The 16724-nt window shown below is 61.4% G+C and overlaps 1 protein-coding gene across 13 annotated transcripts in view; it reads right to left on the bottom strand.

Annotated features, from left to right (window-relative positions):
- The window catches only part of CASKIN2 (CASK interacting protein 2), a 33707-nt gene that overhangs the window by 2530 nt on the left and 14453 nt on the right, over nucleotides 1–16724 (bottom strand). For 2 of the 13 annotated variants that reach the window (XM_082066841.1, XM_082066837.1), the window contains 17 exons: nucleotides 10095–10146; nucleotides 8052–8149; nucleotides 7826–7971; nucleotides 7621–7716; nucleotides 6643–6773; nucleotides 6312–6420; nucleotides 6062–6170; nucleotides 5658–5752; nucleotides 5459–5576; nucleotides 5052–5213; nucleotides 4549–4673; nucleotides 4061–4142; nucleotides 3860–3954; nucleotides 3534–3644; nucleotides 3324–3425; nucleotides 2948–3086; nucleotides 42–2640 (listed from right to left, as the gene is read on the bottom strand). In XM_082066841.1, coding sequence (XP_081922967.1) covers nucleotides 42–2640; nucleotides 2948–3086; nucleotides 3324–3425; nucleotides 3534–3644; nucleotides 3860–3954; nucleotides 4061–4142; nucleotides 4549–4673; nucleotides 5052–5213; nucleotides 5459–5576; nucleotides 5658–5752; nucleotides 6062–6170; nucleotides 6312–6420; nucleotides 6643–6773; nucleotides 7621–7716; nucleotides 7826–7971; nucleotides 8052–8149; nucleotides 10095–10146 — 4369 coding nt within the window. Of the gene's footprint in view, nucleotides 1–41; nucleotides 2641–2947; nucleotides 3087–3323; nucleotides 3426–3533; nucleotides 3645–3859; nucleotides 3955–4060; nucleotides 4143–4548; nucleotides 4674–5051; nucleotides 5214–5458; nucleotides 5577–5657; nucleotides 5753–6061; nucleotides 6171–6311; nucleotides 6421–6642; nucleotides 6774–7620; nucleotides 7717–7825; nucleotides 7972–8051; nucleotides 8150–10094; nucleotides 10147–10227; nucleotides 10630–10690; nucleotides 10881–16724 lie in introns of those variants that run through there. The other 11 variants (XM_082066844.1, XM_082066836.1, XM_082066834.1 and 8 more) reach the window with 11 other exon arrangements.

Here is a 16724-nt window from a genome sequence, read left to right as displayed (position 1 = left end):
GTTCCAACCCCAGCGTTTCCCTTGTCCCGGTGCTTTCTCACCTCTCTGCCTCCTCCGTCGTGATCTTCCTCTCGGCTGCCTGCAGCGCGGCGGCCAGGGTGGAGTTGGTCTGTTCCAGCCGCTGCTGGGCCAGCGCGGCCCCCGGGGCAGCTGCCAAAGGCTTCGCCGACGCTTTGCCGCCCGTCTCCAGCGCCAGCGAGCTGGGACCGGCCAGCGACCCGATCACATCTGGCACCGCCTCGGCGGCCACCCAGGGAACAACGGTGTGGCGGGAGGGCTGCAGGACCTGCTGGTAGATTGTCTTGGGCCCGGAGAAGACAAGCTTGGTGGATGCCACAGAGGTGTGCTTGGCGGGGACGTCTGTGAAGGAAGGGGACTCGTGGCACGTGGTGGCACACGTCCCCCTCACCTCCCGTACCGGCCCAGCCGGGCAGGAGGGAGACTCAGGCTCCACCGCTGCCTTGGGGACACCCCCAAAAGCCCCCATACCTGGCGCAGGTGTCCTCACCACGGTGGTGCTGAGCAGCTCCACAGGGCTGGGGGCTTTGGTGGGGCTTGGTGCCTTCTTGATCCCCTTCTCCAGCGACAAGATGCTTTTCTCTATCTCGGCAATCCTGAACTCCATGCTGTCATCGTCAAACGCATCCCCGGCCAGCCCGGCCTGTGGCACCGGTGTCGGCATGGCGGGGCCCACGATGCTCACCGCTTGTGCCTGTGCGTACTGGGGCGCGGGGCTGCCCCCCCCCTCGGCCTGCCCCGCCATGCTGAACGCCTTGAGCACTGCCTGCAGCGGCTCCCGCTCCTTGAAACGGGGCCGGCGCTTCACCGTGTCCGACTCGGTGAGGTTGAACTCCAGCACAGGCGGCTCCTTGGCAGCAGCGGGCACCGCTGGCTCCTTCCCCGCAGAGCAGGGGGGCTCTGCCGGCTGGGAACCAGGCTCTGTGTCCATCGCAGCCACGTCAGCCTTGGGGTGCCCAGCGGGCTTTGGCCGCTGTTTAATGGTTAAGTTGCCTTCTTCTGCAAAGGGGATGCACTCGCTGGAGCTGTTCTGGGAGGATGAGGAGGAGACCCCTGGCTTGGCCTCCTCCTCCGTGTCCGAGCAGGCGTCCTCCCGCCCATCCTGCGCAGCCTCCGTCATGGGAGCACTGGGCTCGCTGAGTGTCCGTCTCCGTGGCTTGCTGCTCTCAAAGGGGTCCCTGCTGGTGTCAGAAAGCGCGGTGCTGCTGGCATCATAGCCTTTGTCAGACTCATCGTCCACGTCTGCCCTGGAGAGGCGGTCCTGAGCCACGTGCAGCGGTTTTGGAGCCAGAAGGGGCTTGGCTGGACTTGCCCCTGACGTCCCCTCCAGCGCAGCCGCCAGGCTCTTCACGGTCCTGACACAACCAGCATCACCAGGGCCAGCACCCACGTCAGCCACGTCCTGGGGGGCTGCGGGCTGCTGCTGGGGGTCGGGGGGCTGATCGCCATCTGCCTCGGCAGCGAGGGCGCTGGACACGGAGCTGAGGCGCTTGGGCGGCGGCGGCGGAGGGCCCTTGCGCTTGGCGCGGATGGCGAAGGACTGGCTGCGGGTCACCTTGCTGTCCGTCTGCAGACAGGCCCGTGGCATCTGGCTGCGGCCCGGCCGCCGCGTCAGGGTGGCGTAGGAGCCCAGGGTGCTGGTGGGCGCCCCCTCCTCCTCCTCGTGCTCCCTGTCCGACAGCGCATAGCGGTTCAGGCTGTGCGATCGCTTCTTGTACTTGAAGCCTTCGCCCCCGTTGTGCTGCTCCCCGGCCACGGGCTGCGGCACGGCGGGCGGCTCTGTGGGGCCGCACTGGCTGTGCAGGTAGGAGAAGGCTTTTTGGGCCGATGTCTGCAGGCTGCTCTTCTGCCCAGGGGAGACGGAGGGATAGGGGTGCGCCAGGGTCTTGGGCTGCTCCGCTCCCAGCTGGGCAGGGGCTGTAGGGGATTTCAAGGAGACGTGCGGGTACATGAAGACGTATGGGGCTGTCGCCTTGCTGGGGGTCTGGGGAGAGGTACAGGGGGTGACCGTTGGTGCCCCGGCACTTTTCTGAGCCACTGGCCGGGTGTGCTGATCCGTGCCCTCGGGCAGGTTCCTCTCCTTAAGAGGGCTGCCCCCGCCGTTGGTGTAGCCATTCAAGCCATTCAGCCCCTCAGGGGAGACCAGTTTCCCATAGGGCTCGGGGCTGGGCCGAGCTGGCAGGCTGGCCGGGCTCTCCTTGCTGCGGGGCGGCGCGCAGGACTGGCCGCTGCTGCTGCTGCTCTCCCCGCTGCCCAGGCTCTCCTGCGAGGGGCTGGAGAGGCGCCGGGACAGCACGTTGTCCTGCGAGTGCCCCGAGCCCCGGGACCGCACCCCGATGCTCTCCTGGCTCCGTGACATCCCCTGGCTGCTCTTGATGCCCAGTGTCTCGTGGCAGCTGTTGGACATGGCCGTCTGGAGCTCGTAGCTGAGCTCGCTGTCCTGGAAGGTTGTCATTTTGGGGGTGTGTGGGGACTGGCACTCCCCGTTCTCCAGAGACTCGATGGTGACAATGTCCAGGGCACCAGGGACTTTGCGTCTTGCCAGAGTTGCTTCGGCTTGGTTGAGGCTTTTGCGGAGGTCCCTGAGCTTCTTGACAGCCAACATGATCTTCTTCTGGTGACCTGCAGGAAGGTTTCAAAAGGAAAGGGGCATTAGGTCGGCTCCAGCCCCCAAACCCTTTGTTTGATGGCCATGGTCATGTCACCAACCAGGGCAAAGGCCTCCAGGTTATCCAAACCCTGCCTACAGCAGGAGAAAAACTACGCCTGGCGTCCACCTGGCTCGGCGCGCTCCAGCCTGCCACAAACCGCCCTTTCTGCGTGCTCAGGACATACCTGCGCCTCCCAGACGAAGGGAGGTCAGGGTGTGGGGACCTGGGTGGGAAACTCGGCTACCTTGGGCCACCCCAGCATGGTGGCACGGACTCACCCAGCTTGTTGATGCCGATCTCTTGCAGATCCTCCCACGTCAGGTCCGTCACGATGGTGATGGAGTCGTAGCCATTGTTCACCAGCTTTTTGTGGTACTGGGGCAACCCAATGGCACTGAGCCAGTCCATCAGGTCAGCCTGTGAAGAACATGAAGACGCTGCCGTGAGCAGTGAGGGATGGGCAGCACCTTCAACCTTTCTCTGGCCAGGAGACGGCATTTTTGGGGTCTCTCTGACTACATTAACACAGGCTGTTGCAGCATGTATTTACCTACAGACTCTGCCCCTGCCCTGTCCTGGGTTAATAATACACGTCAGAAAAAAGACCTGGGCAAAAGAGGGTGCTGGACCAGAGCCCTGGTGCCAGGGACTCACCGGGATGTAGTTGGGCAGCCACTCGGCGATGCTGAGCTGCCCAATCTCGGTGGAGATCTTTTTCCTGTGGCCTGGCTTGGTCACGCCGATGGCCGTCAGATCCTAATGCGAACAGAGCACGGCTGTGGTCGCTAGCAGTACGGGGAGCACGGGGTACCCGCTGCGGGCAGCTTCGGGGGTGCTGGCCGTGGGGTGAAGGACCGTCCTTACCTCCGGGGTCATGCGGCTGATGGTGGGGACATCGTAGCCGGCATTGAGGAAGTTGGCAGTGTACGACTCCAGCTGGAACTCGCTCAGCCAGTTGTAAATCGCTTCTGCGTCCTGGGGAGCGGACAGGGCGAAGAGCAGCCCGTGACGGGGGCTGCAGGGGCTGGAAGGACCTGGCTGCTCCAGGCAAGATGACAGGATCTCTTTGGGCAATCCCACCCATCCCCAGTGTCCTCAAGACCTAGTTCCCTGTGTCCCCAGTGCAGTGAGAGCTGGGCTGAGAGCCCCAAACGCGGCTCTCCCGACAGGTCCCCAGTTAACCCAGTTACCTTCCCCTCTAGGAGCTGCTCAGGCCGCAAGAACTGGTGGGAGAAGACCCTGTCTCCAGGGGGGCAGCTGCCGGGGGTCTGGTGGCCCTGTGGCCCTGGCAGAGAGAAGAACCGTCATGGGGGCACTTGAGCAGCAAGAAGCCCCCAGGGCCGGGGAGGACAGCTGTCCCCAAGGCCCCACGGAGTTGTGACATCCCTCACCTGCCGTGGAAGTCAACTGCCCATTGCGCGGCTCCGATCCCAAAAGGTGTTGCTGGAGGTCGTCGCCGGTGGAAGGCAGCGGCTGGGGAGAGGAGCAGTGAGCGGAGGGACCCCCGCTCTGGGGACAAGCCCTGTCACACCCCCCTGGGCACAGCTTCACCCGGTGACAGGCTGGCCACCAGCAAGAGATCTGGGCAGGCTTTGGCCCAGGGCTCTTTTTCTCCCCTCAGATGACACAGGACACAGTGGAGATGCTGTGTCATGCCAACCACAGCCTCCAGCTCCACTCAAAAAAGCCAGTTGTGCTATGGGGGGGCAACTGGGGACCCCCCAAGAGCATCCCCCTGCTGAGTCCTGGCAGCAAACAGGTGTTTGGTGGAGGATGCTCGGCTCCTGCAGGCCCCTCTTTGTGAGGAGGTGCTGGGGCTCCCCCTCCAGCCTGGCAGACCTGGGGGAGCAGCTCGGGGGGAGCGGGCGCTGGCACCTACCCTGACGTTCTCGATGAGGATGCTGGTGCTCTGCCCGTTAGTGCCCTCAGTGCTCTGGCCGCTGCCAGCGCTGCGGATGCTGCCGATGCTGCCTTCGCTGCCCACGCTGTTCCTGTCTCCTGCTGCTGGGGACAGGCAGGGGGACGTCAGCTATGCCCCAGGGCTGACACAGGGCACAGCAATGCCAGTAAAAACCAGTCTCCCGCATAATCCCTCCAGCCACAGACGACACATCACTCCCTCCCGCCTCCTGGCATGCACAGCACAGACAGGGTGACAGGGGCTGGCAGGGGACACATGAAGGGGACATGGGGACATGGCCTGGCTGAGGACACAAGGAGGGAAGGGGCTGCTCTATGGGCTCCGCTAAACTCCCTTTCCCTGCAGCTGCTCCCTCTTGTGTGGCTGTTTCCCTGCCAGGAGGTGGAAGGAGAGTCTCCCCCCACGTCCCCCGGCACGGGCAGGGCTGGGGACCCTTCTCCCTCCCCAGCTGCACCCCTGACCTGAGCTGTCAGGGCCCGGGGCCGTCCGGGTTAGGGTGAGGTGGCCATAGGGCGCTGGGACGCTCGGGGCTGCCTGGTGAGGACACTCATCGGGGAGGAGCTGCGGCCCGACCGGGGAACCCTGGCGCTGGTGCGCGGGTGCCACGCGGGGGACAACCATGCCTGCATTCAAAGACAAAACACACGTGGTCAGAGCTCGTGCAGGACGCAGGGCCAGGGTGGGGGAAGCTCAGCCTCAAGCCCCAAACTGCCACCCCACCGAGGGCACAACCCCCTGTGCCCAACCTGCGTCCCTCTCCCCACTCGCTAGCCAGGGCTGCGGGGACCTGTGCTACAGGAGGTGCTGGGAAGGCTGGGATGGTCTCACACAGGGGACTGTCCCCGGTGTGCCCAGGACAGCCACAGACCTGTTCGCTTGCTGATGACTTCAGCAATGGAGGGGGGAAAGTACCCAACCCGATCGGTGCCTTTCTGAGCGTCGTGGATGTGCCCCTTCCACCGCCCGTCCGGGTGCTGCTCCAGGACCTGCCACGGGGACGAGAGGGATGGGGTTGGTACCGGGGGCTGTGGCGGGGCAGGGGGACGGGGAGCAGGGAGCAGCCTCACCGTGATGACGTCTCCTGCCCGGACGTTGAGAGCAGTCGGATCATGTAGGTTCCAAAAATCCTTCAAAGCTCGGACCTTCAGGATTCCTGATGCCTCTGAAGACAAGGGATGGAGGGAAGAAAGGAGGTGCCAGAGCGCAGGGAAGAAAGAAAGCAGTTTGGGGAAGGCAGAAGGAGAAAACAAGAGCGAGGAAAGGGGAGAAAAGAACATTAATACTACAGGAAGGACTTGATCCCTGGACATTACCCACACAGAGCACAGGGGCATGTCTAAGTCTGATGAGATTGGGATGCTGATGCTCACAGAGGCTGGTTTAGGCTGTTCAGGAGCACTGGGAGCCCCGGGCAGATCCCAGGGGGAAGAAGCCCCTCTCAGCACCCGGCCATGCACCAGCCCCACCTCACCTCTCAGCAGCTGCTTGATGTCCTTGCTGGCGTGCGAGGTGGTGAACTGGTTCACGATGTCCAACGCTGTCTGGTTGTAGGTGTTCCTGATGTTCACGTCGACACCACCCTGCCCAGGAGGGGACAAGATCAGGACCGGACCCCGCGGCTGCCGCCGGACCCAAAGGGACAGAGGGACCGAGGGGAAAGGGGTGATGGCTGAGCCCCAAAAGCTTGTCCCCCCGTGCAGCCCTGTCCCCACCGCACTCACCTCCAGCAGCAACCGCACCACCTCAGTTTTGCCGTAGAGCGCGGCCTCGTGCAGGGCCGTGCCCGTCTTGGTCTGCTTGTTGATCTCGATCCCGGCCTTGAGCAGCTGCCTGGTAGGACAGAGAGAGAGGCATCAACGAGAGGACAGGGACATTAGGGCCGGGTGATCAGCTTCTTCGTGATGGGAAGGGGAAAACCCCCTTGCACTGCTGAGGCTTTGGGGACACGGGACCCAAGCCTGCAGCAGGGAGGTAGGTTTGGGAGGAAGCAGGACTGAAGCCACGATGGGTTTTTTGGGGACGGGGCAGTGTCCTGGGCTGGCGGGGGGTTACCTGATGATCTCCTTGTGCCCGTTCTTGGCTGCCAGGTGCAGCGGGGTGGTGTAGTTGGGGTCAGTCGCATCCTTGGACTGTCCCTCCAGGAGGGCGACGCACAGATGGCTGTTGAGCAGCAGCTGGGCCACCTGCACAGGGCTCAGGGGTGAGCGGGGGGTGCAGGTACCCCCACCCACACCCTCCCAGCGACGCGCTCGCCCTCGGGACCAGCCCTCTGCTCCCCATCCTGCCGCCCCAATCCATCCACAGCCTCAGGGCTTGGCCGGAGCTTGGAGGGGCCACACCGTCGCGAGGGGCCATAAAAGGTCACAGTAGCCAGAAATAGTCTTTCCATAATCAGACTTTTCAGACCAAGCCCTAAAAATCTCCAGTCTCTCCAAGCCCAGAGTGACTCTCAGCATCTCAGGGCAGCCCAGACACACAGAGGAGTTATTTTTACTGCCCTGTTTATAGCTGCAGACATTATAGATACTCCAAAAATGGGAATAACCCCCTGGTCCCCTCCTCAGTGGGGCACGGGACAGTCTGGCTGGCCATGTTCCAGCCCAGCAGTGTGGTGCTGGCTGGTCCAGGGTCTCCAGAGCATGGGGTGGCCCTGTCCCCGCTAGCCGTGCCAGGGACCTTGAGTAGCCGAGTGGGGCCGGGTGCTCAGGGCTTGCAGGGATTAGCCAGCTCAGCCTCGCTGTGCTTAAACGGGAGCAAAGCCAGGGTGAGCGGGGGAAGGCTGTGGGAACCGGGAGCGAGGACTCCTGGCTTCTCTCCCAGCCCGATGCTGCCCGGCCGCGAGGTCGAGAGCAAATCCCACAGCTCCTGGGTTCAGGATCCACAGGAGGAGGCAGGTGCTGCCTGCTGGGCTCACAGGCTGGGGGGATAGTGGATGGAGCTGGACCCAGCGCTTTGCTCCTGGAGGAGCCACCAGCTCCAGAGCCAGCCCTGGAGAAGTGCCCAGTGCAGGGCAGAGCCCACTGTGCTCACCTTCAGCCGCCCGAACTCACAGGCCAGGTCCAGGGGGGTTTTCTTCGCCTTGTTGATGAGGCAGGGGTTGGATTGGTGCTGGAGCAGCATCTCCGACTGCAGAGGAGCAACGTGGTACATGGGGCTCAGCATCATCCCGCGCTTCCTTCTGCGCACCCCAGAGAGACCCGGGAGGGCGTGTGGGTGTCTCTGGGCTCTCACTTACCACCTCGTAGTGGCCGTACTGAGCCGAGAGGTGCAGCGGGATCTGCCCGTCCAGCGAGGCCATGTTGACGGAGGCGGCAGCGCGCAGCAGCACCCGCACCGGCTCCACACGTCCCTGCCAGGCCGCGTAGTGCAGGGGACGCATCCCTGCGGGGGAACGGGGCTCAGCAGGGCTGGGTGAGGCCCCTGGCCTCACTCAGAGGGCCGTGGTGGGGGTCACCCCTTACCATTGCTGTCCTTGATGTCGACGGTGGCCTGGGCCTCCAGCAGCAGCGAGATGAGGTCCAGGCTGCCGCCCAAGGCTGCGTGGTGCAGCGCCGAGAACCTGGGACACAAGGAAAGGGTCAGTCCACCCCCCGTCCCCAATGTGCTGTCCCTACAGCCCCCACCTGCACAGGGACACAGGCTGAGGGCTGGGACAGTCACCAGCTGCTCACAGCGACATCCCTCCTGACTCCCAGTGCCTCAGTTTGCCCACAGCAAAGCAGAGATAAATCCCTCTGTGCTGTCCATGTCCCAGGGCTCAGCGAGGGACACAGGGATGTGGCCCCCGAGACCCCAGCGAGAGGCTCCCTCAGCCCTGCCCTGTGCAGGGACAAGCTGTTGGGATGCAGAGGAGCATCTCGCCGCTCTGCAGCGCAGTCAGGCAGCCCGAGGCCGTGCTGCTCACACGGTCCAGCAAATGCACCGGCCCTGCGGCCACTCCTGGCCCCTCTGCCAGCTGCCCCCTCCCCATGCCAGCAGGGATGCCGGGAGCCCACGGCACAGCGTGGGAGGCTGTGGGTAATGAAAGAGCCCTGTGTCTCGGGGCTGTGAAAGGGGCTTGTCTGCCCGGTGCTCCCCCCGTGCTGTCACGTGAAGGGCCACGGCCGAGCGAGGGGTCCCCGTGCTGCCAAGGATTGGCCCGTGTGCCGCTCCGAGAGGCGCAGGGTTCTCCAGATGGTGCCCACCTGGGGCTCCAATGGGCTTGGTGGTGTCCCAGCCCCGTGCGAGGGACACAACCCGGCTGGCATGGCTCTTCTCCCAACCTGTAGTCCCATGGCACCCCCAAATCCCTGCACGGCACCTCTGGGCATTGCAGGAGGGACCCTAACCCCAGCAGAGAGGGCTGCTCCCTCCTTCAGTGCATCCACCATGTCCCTGAGCCCATGCCCAAACCTCTGTCTCAAAGTGAGAATGTGGGGGGTACGAAACCCACCCAAGACAACCCTGCAGGGTCCCTGTGCCCGCCCCAGCGTTTCTGCACCACGAGCAAGGCGCTGCCTCACCGAGGTGGCTGCCAGCAGCACGACTCACCTGCCAGGGTACACGCTGCTCCCCATGCGCTGCTCCCACCTCCCCGCCATCCCCTTCCCCTGCCCCCGTGAACCCCAACGTGCCGCCTGGCTGTTAGCATCCCAAACGTTAACATGGCCCTGTGAGGGGGAACAGATCCTTTATCCCCGTTCCCATCAGCAGCCCTCCTGGAGCTGCCCAAGCACAAGCCCTGTGCCTTATCAGAATCAGATCGTTGCTTCTATTATGACATTTTTTTTCTATTAAGCTCCATCTGCACAGTATTATTTTAAGACAGAGCCATCCTGCACATTTTCAACCCCCTACTGGCCTGTTAGGACTTATCACAGACACCTCCTCCTACAGAGTCCTCGGAAAGAAAACATGTAGAAATTAGGTACAACAACAGTACATAAAACAATGCTAATAACTCACAGGTCAGAGTTAATTCAATAAGAATAACACGCTTATTTATTTTATGGGCCTTTGTGGTTTCTTTAACTCTCAGTACCCAGCTCATTAAGTGCTTGGATTTTGGAAGTGATGAGCTGCACAAATATGCTGTGGTCACTCGACAACCTCATCTTTTCTTTTTCTAACCCCCACCCAAAAGAAGGGATTTTGTTCTTGGGATGTTAAACAGACACAAGCACGTGCAGACGCCGTGGCTGGCTGGGTGCTCGGGGCTTTACCCCCCCCACAGGACACGCTGTGCTCCCTTCTCACCCCCAGCCCCATGGAGGGGGACGCAGAAGAGCTTTACAAAGGATTTTGCAGGAGGATCAAGCACAACCCTCAGCTCAGACCCAGGCAGGCACTGGCTGTGCCTCTGCAGGGTTTGTCCTACCTTTGGGACACTGTTGTGCTCTCTGGGGCTCAGAAGCCATCCTCGAAAGCTTTGTGACACCCTGAGCTACAGAACCGACTGGATATTGGGGAAAACAACCCGCCCGCGCTGGCAGCAGCACCCAGCACCCTGCCCGGGGATCACTCACCCGTCTGCATCCTGGTAGTTCACGTTCAGGCGCTTGGCAGCTCCCAGGAGCTCTGCGGAGAGGAGGTGACGGTCAGGACGGGAGGCAGAGCCCACACCACCCTGCGTGAACCCCATCCCATGGCCACACCGACCTCCCAGCGTGCAGAACAGCGCCTGGCCCATCCCGGCGGCCTCTCCTCTTCCTCTCCTCTCCGTCCACCTTCACCTCCACGAACCCTCCACAGGCTGAACCAGCTCCAGCTCAGACCCTTTCCTCTCTCCGTCACTCCTGCCCCATCTTTTCAAGCCCCCGGGACGGGACGGACCCCGCAGCTCCTGTCACCCCAGCTCGGCGGGACGGCGCTTCCCTCCTCTTTATAGGCTGCAACACCCCAAAACTGCTGAGCGGGGCTGTTTCGCCCCCCACTCGCTTGCTGTGCCCCTCGCTGCCGCCAAGACCTGGCCCACAGACCACATGGTTGGCATTTTTACAGCCATGGCAGAGGCTGAGACCTCCGGCCGTGAATTGAAGGATTGTGCCACCTCGGATATCCCCGTCCCCTTGTCCATCCCTCCCTCCCTTTCGGGGACCGCTGAGCGGTGGAGGATGCTCACCCCACCCTCGGCACAGCCTCATGCGCGCCCCCAGCTCCTCGCTCCTTCCCGCAATTAATTTGAATGAATTCCTTCCTCCCACACAGAAAGGACGTTTTATTCTCCACCGAGGGGTTGAGAGCGGATTAACATCTCTGGAATTCATCCGCCAAGTCAAAAGGGAAAGAAAGAGGAAGGTATGCGGGGGGGGGGGGCGGGCAAGCAAGAAATGCCGCCGCTCCTCCTCTGCCTTTCCAGGCAGCCCCATTGCCGAGCCGGGGAGGATTAAATGCTTTGAAAAGTTTCTGTGCTGTTTCCTATGGAAAAATCCAAGTCTGAGAGCCGGGCTCGGGGCGCAGGGAGAGCTCCTGCTCTGCCAAGGTCCGAGCCCACTGCACGCAGCAGATCCCACGCAAATCCACGCTCTGCTGTGCGGCCCCTCTGCCCGAAAGCAACGCTGAAGAGAGGACCAGCTCATTCATCATGCAAACGGATAATTAAAGGAAACCAAGGAACGGTGTGTTCGTTCCTGCAATTTACAGTGTTTTGTAAACAGCCTAATCAACGCAAAAAGGGCTTGGAGTGGCTGCTGGTGAAGCACTCGTGACTGGTCACCACGGCTCAGGAGGTCGGGACGGGATCCCCCTAATTACCTCTTCCAGGGGCTGTTTGTTTTCAGAGCAGCAGCGAGCAGCTCCACCAACCCAAAAGCCCTTCCCAAAGGAAGTGGCTCCCAAAGCCATCGCTCAGCAGAGCTCCCACTTCTCCCTTCCAGCCCCATATCACCCAAGAGCCCAGGATCTGGGGTCTGCATCAAGGACAAGACACTTCTCTCAGCCCCACCAGCCAGGAAAAAATAACATTTCACTTGTAAATCGGCCACTTCTGATCCCAGCCACGGATTGACCATAACCACCAAGCCCCGTGGTGCCTGTTCCACAGGACCAGGATCGCGCTTGGGGCGCACGGCAGAGCCAGGAACGGGGTCAGCTGCGGTGGGCAGAGGCCTCATCCTGCCCCTCCGAGCATCTCGGGATGGATGCTGTGAGCAGGGAGCAAGAAGGGCTGGGCAGCGTTTGCTGCTGGGGGATTTCCAGAGGACGCAATCGAGATAAAATTAAAACTAAGCTAAGGGATCCACTAAGCTGTAGGCAATGCTGTGAAACCATCGCCTCCCACTCCCTCAGTGATCCCCAGCCCCCCCGCCTTTTAATCAGGGATTATAAATAGGTATTTTTAAAGGATGCTCTGTGTGGTAGGAACTGAAGGCCAACGTGGCGTTGCTTCCATCAGTGGCAGCTGAAAATTGCCATGGGGTTTTGCTGTTGGGAAAGAGTGGGGAGGAGGTAGAGGAGGAGGAAGAAAAGGGTCTTCACCCACAGCAGGAGGGGCAGAGCCTGAACCGTGGGAGCCAGGCAGGCAATGCCAGGAAGAGAAGGGCTGGATGGAGATGCCCAATGAGCAAAAGCAAAGAGTCAGAAACATCCCACAGCCCCGGAGGGCTGCTCCTGGAGCTGAGCAATGCCCAGTGTTTGAGGAGGGAGAGCTCACCCAGGCTGGCCAGTGGGGTCCAATAAGCAGGGCTGGGATGCAGTGGGTGTCCCAGGACATGTCGGGTGTCCCTGCCCGCTCCCCGGCCCCAGGAGGCAGCTGTCAGCATCTGCACGGCAAAACGCCTTTGTCTTTGCTCCTCTCCCAAGCAACATTCCTCAAATTAGTTCCCCACTCCAGCAACCCAGCAAGGTCGGGTCATGGGGCCAGACCATGCAGACACGGTGTGGGCAGCTGGGAAAGCAGCAGGTCCCAAAAAGTGGAGCTGGGAGCAGCATCATCCCCTTTAGGGCTCTTCCCAAATGTGAAGGCAATAACGCTCGCATCCACCTCTGGCAAGAAGGGAAAGGATTCATCCCTGGCTTGTAGCCGGGCAAATCGCTGCTTGGAGAGCTGGAGGGTTTGTGGCCAGGCTGGAAGGTAAAGCGTGGGTCGGAAACGGGCCAGACACCCTGGCACACCGAGCACAGCAGCATGAGCAAAGAGAAGGGCAGAGGGATGGAGGGGAAAATGGAGGCGGGACAGGCAGCCGGGACCCCTTTGCCATGGCACTGGGATGGGGTGGCCGGACCCTTCCCAGCCACATCGTCACCTCCTGTGGGTTTGCACCGGGGCAGGAGCACCCGTGTGCTGATCCCCGCTCCCCGCCGGGAGCACGCTCACATCCCAGAAAAACATGGACCTGCAGCTGAAACACGAGGAGTCTCAAAGTGAAGATTTCCAGGCGAAAACTTGGTTTTATGCACACTAAGGGTTAACTCTGGCCACAAGCCCCCCTTGCTCAGCCCTGCTCCCCAACACAGCCCCTCCGAGGGGTCCTGCCAGTCCCCACCCCGCTCTGCCCCCCCAGCGCGTTCGCCGGCGCCTGCCCGGGCAGGACGGGGCTCGCAGCGCAGGGCCGGGCTGAGCGAGGCCTCGAGGGAGCCGGCGAGCTTCTGTGCGGCGTCAGGCTGCCAAGCGGCAGGCGGGAAGGGAAGCACCTCCGGAGCGCTCCGGAAAATTGCTTACAAATGTCGGGCCCGCCTGCTCCGCTGGCCGGGGCAGAGGCAGGGCGGCCGCGCGCTCGCCAGACGGGAACGAGACCTTCATCCGTGGCATGTTCAGGCTCCAGCCAGGGTAAAAGCGACAGTCGTTAGCCTTCGGGACTCTCGCTGGTGTGGGGGGCCAGGATGGTGGAGCCCCGCATGGCGCGTTTCTAACCAGCTCCCCTGACAAAGCAGCCCCTTCCAGCGTGCCTCAGTTTCCCCGTGGGGCTGGGCTGCAACTGGGCAGTGGGGATGCCAGGCCAGGCTGGGCTCCCCGAGGGATGCAGGGGGCTCCCGGGGAGCAGCTGGCCAGGGCGGGTGCCTCACCCATGCTCCTGGCAGCCGGCCCGGCACGAACCCGTATTTACTCCCCTGGGGCGCTCACCCAGCACCGGCTGTGCCGGCTGTGTGGAGCCAGGCGTGCCCTCGCCTGGCCGGGCTGGCAGCCCCTGCGCCAGCACGCTGGGCACCCTGCGTCACCTGGTGCCCTTCACGGGACACATCGTCCCCATGGGGACACCCTTGAGCTTCAGCCGAGGGCTGGGAGATGAACACGATCTGGAGCGCTGAACCACTCGCTGGGAAGGAGCGAAGCACGCTCACCTGGGTTTGGCAGGGGAAGGAAATGCCCGAACATCCCGTGTCCCCCCCAAAGCGCCCTTGGAGACTCCTGCCCTGGCTGTCACACAGAGTCAGGCTCCAGAAAGCAGTACTTTCGCTGTGACCTCTCCCGGTTTTGTCTACCTGGTGTGACCACAGCAAAGCTCCTCCACTGTGAGACACATCTAGAACTGGAGACCCACCTCATTGCCAGAGATGCCTTGAAAAAATACACCTTCCTGCTGGTCCTGTGTGACAGACCCTCATCCCTTCCCCTCGCCCGGAGAATCACATCCCCACGCCATGAGCCTCCCTGCACGGCAGGTCTGAGCATCCCTGTACCACAAACATCCCTGTACTGCCAGGTATGAGCATCCCTCAACACCCAGCCTGAGCATCCCTGCACAACCAGCATCTCTGAGCATCTCAGCCACAAGCATCCCTGTACCACCAGCCTTGAGCATCCCTGCTCTGCTGGCCATGGGTACCCCGCACACATGGATGCTCTATCTGGGCACTACAGGAACACCATCCTGCTGGTACAGGCAGCAGGAGAAGGACCATGTGCTCTGCACACAGCAAATACATGCACATACCCTGTTGGGAAAATAAAATCCACCTGGGGACTCACCATTAAGCCAATAAACCAGCTAGAGGAGCTAATCAGCTGTGATTCAGCAGAGCACAGGCCCTCTCCGATGGTGGTAGCAGCTTGTTGGAGGTGGAAGGAGGGAGCAGCTTCACCCGATTTGCCCTGCCTGTCCCTGACCTGCACCGACAGCATGGGGTGGACCTGCCTACAATTCAGCGGGTTCATGTCAGGGCTCAAGAGAGACTCGATATCTTGCCCAAAATCAAGAACCAAAAGAGGTGACATCCATCCCTCTCCTGCAGGAATCACCCTTCCCCATCACCCCTCCATCCACAGGCATGTCCGCTGCGGCCACCCACACCCGGCTCCTCCCAGCAAACCGGCTGCTTCTGCCTCAGTTTCCCAATAGGTTCAGAAGAGATTCACCTGCTTCGATAGGGAAGGAGCTTGGCCACAGAGACATTAAGAAACTCAACCAAAGTTGCCCAGCAAGCTTGGGACAGAGATTGGGTGAGAGCCAAGGGCTCCTGACCCCGGCTGCCTGCCATAGCCACCAGCCTGCACCCCAAACACCGAGCCCAGCGCTGTGCCCAGCTCCTGGGCAGGCAGAGGATCCCCTGTTTGCCTTGTCATTATGGCCGGTGAGTTTAGCTGCCAGGGTGCTGCCACCTGGGATACCCAACCGAGCACCCATCCCTGTGTCCAAATGCCACGGGTGTCCAAGTGCCACGGGCGCTTTCCTGCCCACAAATGGCCCGTGCTGGGGTGTGAGGCTTCGCAGCACCCCTGCAAACAGCCTCCCCACCAACGCTGACAAACAGGTCCTCTGCCACGCCAGGCACCGTGGCGTGGGTCCGACTGGGGCAAAGCACCGGGTGAACTGGCAGGGAAGGGGAGACTGCAATCAGGGAAGCAGATTCTCATCAACACAGGGCAAACAGAGAGCACGACAGAGCATGGAGCCCCTTATCTCTCCCTACACCAGCATCTGTCAACTCCTTAAGAATAATTGGTGTCTTCATCCCCTAAGAAACTCACCGAACCCAGGTGGAGACACACAGGACCTGGCCAGGGCCCTGCCTGCTTTGACACTGCACAAACCCTGCTCCTGGTTTTGGCAACATGTGCAGCAACCTGCTGGGAGCTGAACTCTCTGTGGATCCTTGCAGCATCCATAGGGCTGGACACAGCATTCCAGCACTGCAAGCATCACCTTGCCAAAACACAGACTGCTTGTCTCTAACCTCAACAGCCTCCACCATTTACCCCTGGCTTGAGCCCCAAATCTTAGGGTTTACAGCCACACAGAGCCCAAGTTGTCCCTGCCACCAAGTGTCTCTGCCGCTGGCTTGTCTGAGTCTCCTGTGGCAGCTCTGCCTCCCTCCCCATCTGTGCTTTCTCCTTCTCTAAGCTCTCCCATCCTGCAACATGTTCAGATCTGATGATGGCAAAGGCAGGTGATGGCAAAGGCAGAGGAGTGTGAGAGGTCCAAGCCATCTGGCCTCCTCCCTGGGCTGGACAAACACGACAGGTAAAGGAGGGTTTGGGAACATGGCAGCAAGACCATGGAGTCAATTTGGAGCCTTTTTCCCAGGGAAAATCCAACAATTAAGTTTTTAAAAGAGGTTGGCAGCAGGAGGCAGTGGGGACATCATCCCTGTGCAGCACAGACATCGATCGCTCACCCCCAGTTCAGCCACCCCAGGACTCTGAGTCAGACCCCCAATTTCCCCCCACCGCTTCCCCCATAAGCAAAGCAGGAAAAAACAGGCAGCTTTTTCAAAGCAAAGGCTCCTAGAACAATGAAAGGAAAAGCCAAGTCGGAAACCCCATCCCCATCCGTGCAGCTGGGAAGAAGGTGCAGTTCTCGCCTCTTGTCCCCAGGTTTAGCAGGGGGGAAACAGCATCACAGGATTCCTTTGGGGCTAGATTCAACCCCTGCAAAAGCCAAACGTGTGCTCCTGCTCCAAGATTCATGCTCCCAGAAGGATCTCAGCTGTGTGGTGGGATGAATGGTGCTCACTTCCCTTCCCTGCAATAATCTGGGGGTTCGCACTGGCTTCCTACCCCAAAGAGATGCGACCCAGCCCAGCAACACCCCTTCCCCATAGAACCGAAATTGCATCCCCCAGCCCTGGCCAGGATGGAAGCAGCTGGGAAAGGCTTTGGGTGGGGAAAGCCAGGCGGCTCCTTCAGAGATACAACGGCTCCTTTCCCAGCTGGCCGGGGAAACGCGTTACCGGGAGGTGAAGTCACCGTCCCTGCTGGGACCTGGCTATTCCGCTCT

This window comes from Streptopelia decaocto, assembly GCF_964273445.1.
Source record: "Streptopelia decaocto genome assembly, chromosome: 16".
Classification (NCBI taxonomy): domain Eukaryota; kingdom Metazoa; phylum Chordata; class Aves; order Columbiformes; family Columbidae; genus Streptopelia; species Streptopelia decaocto.
This window is presented reverse-complemented; position numbering and strand designations above follow the sequence as displayed.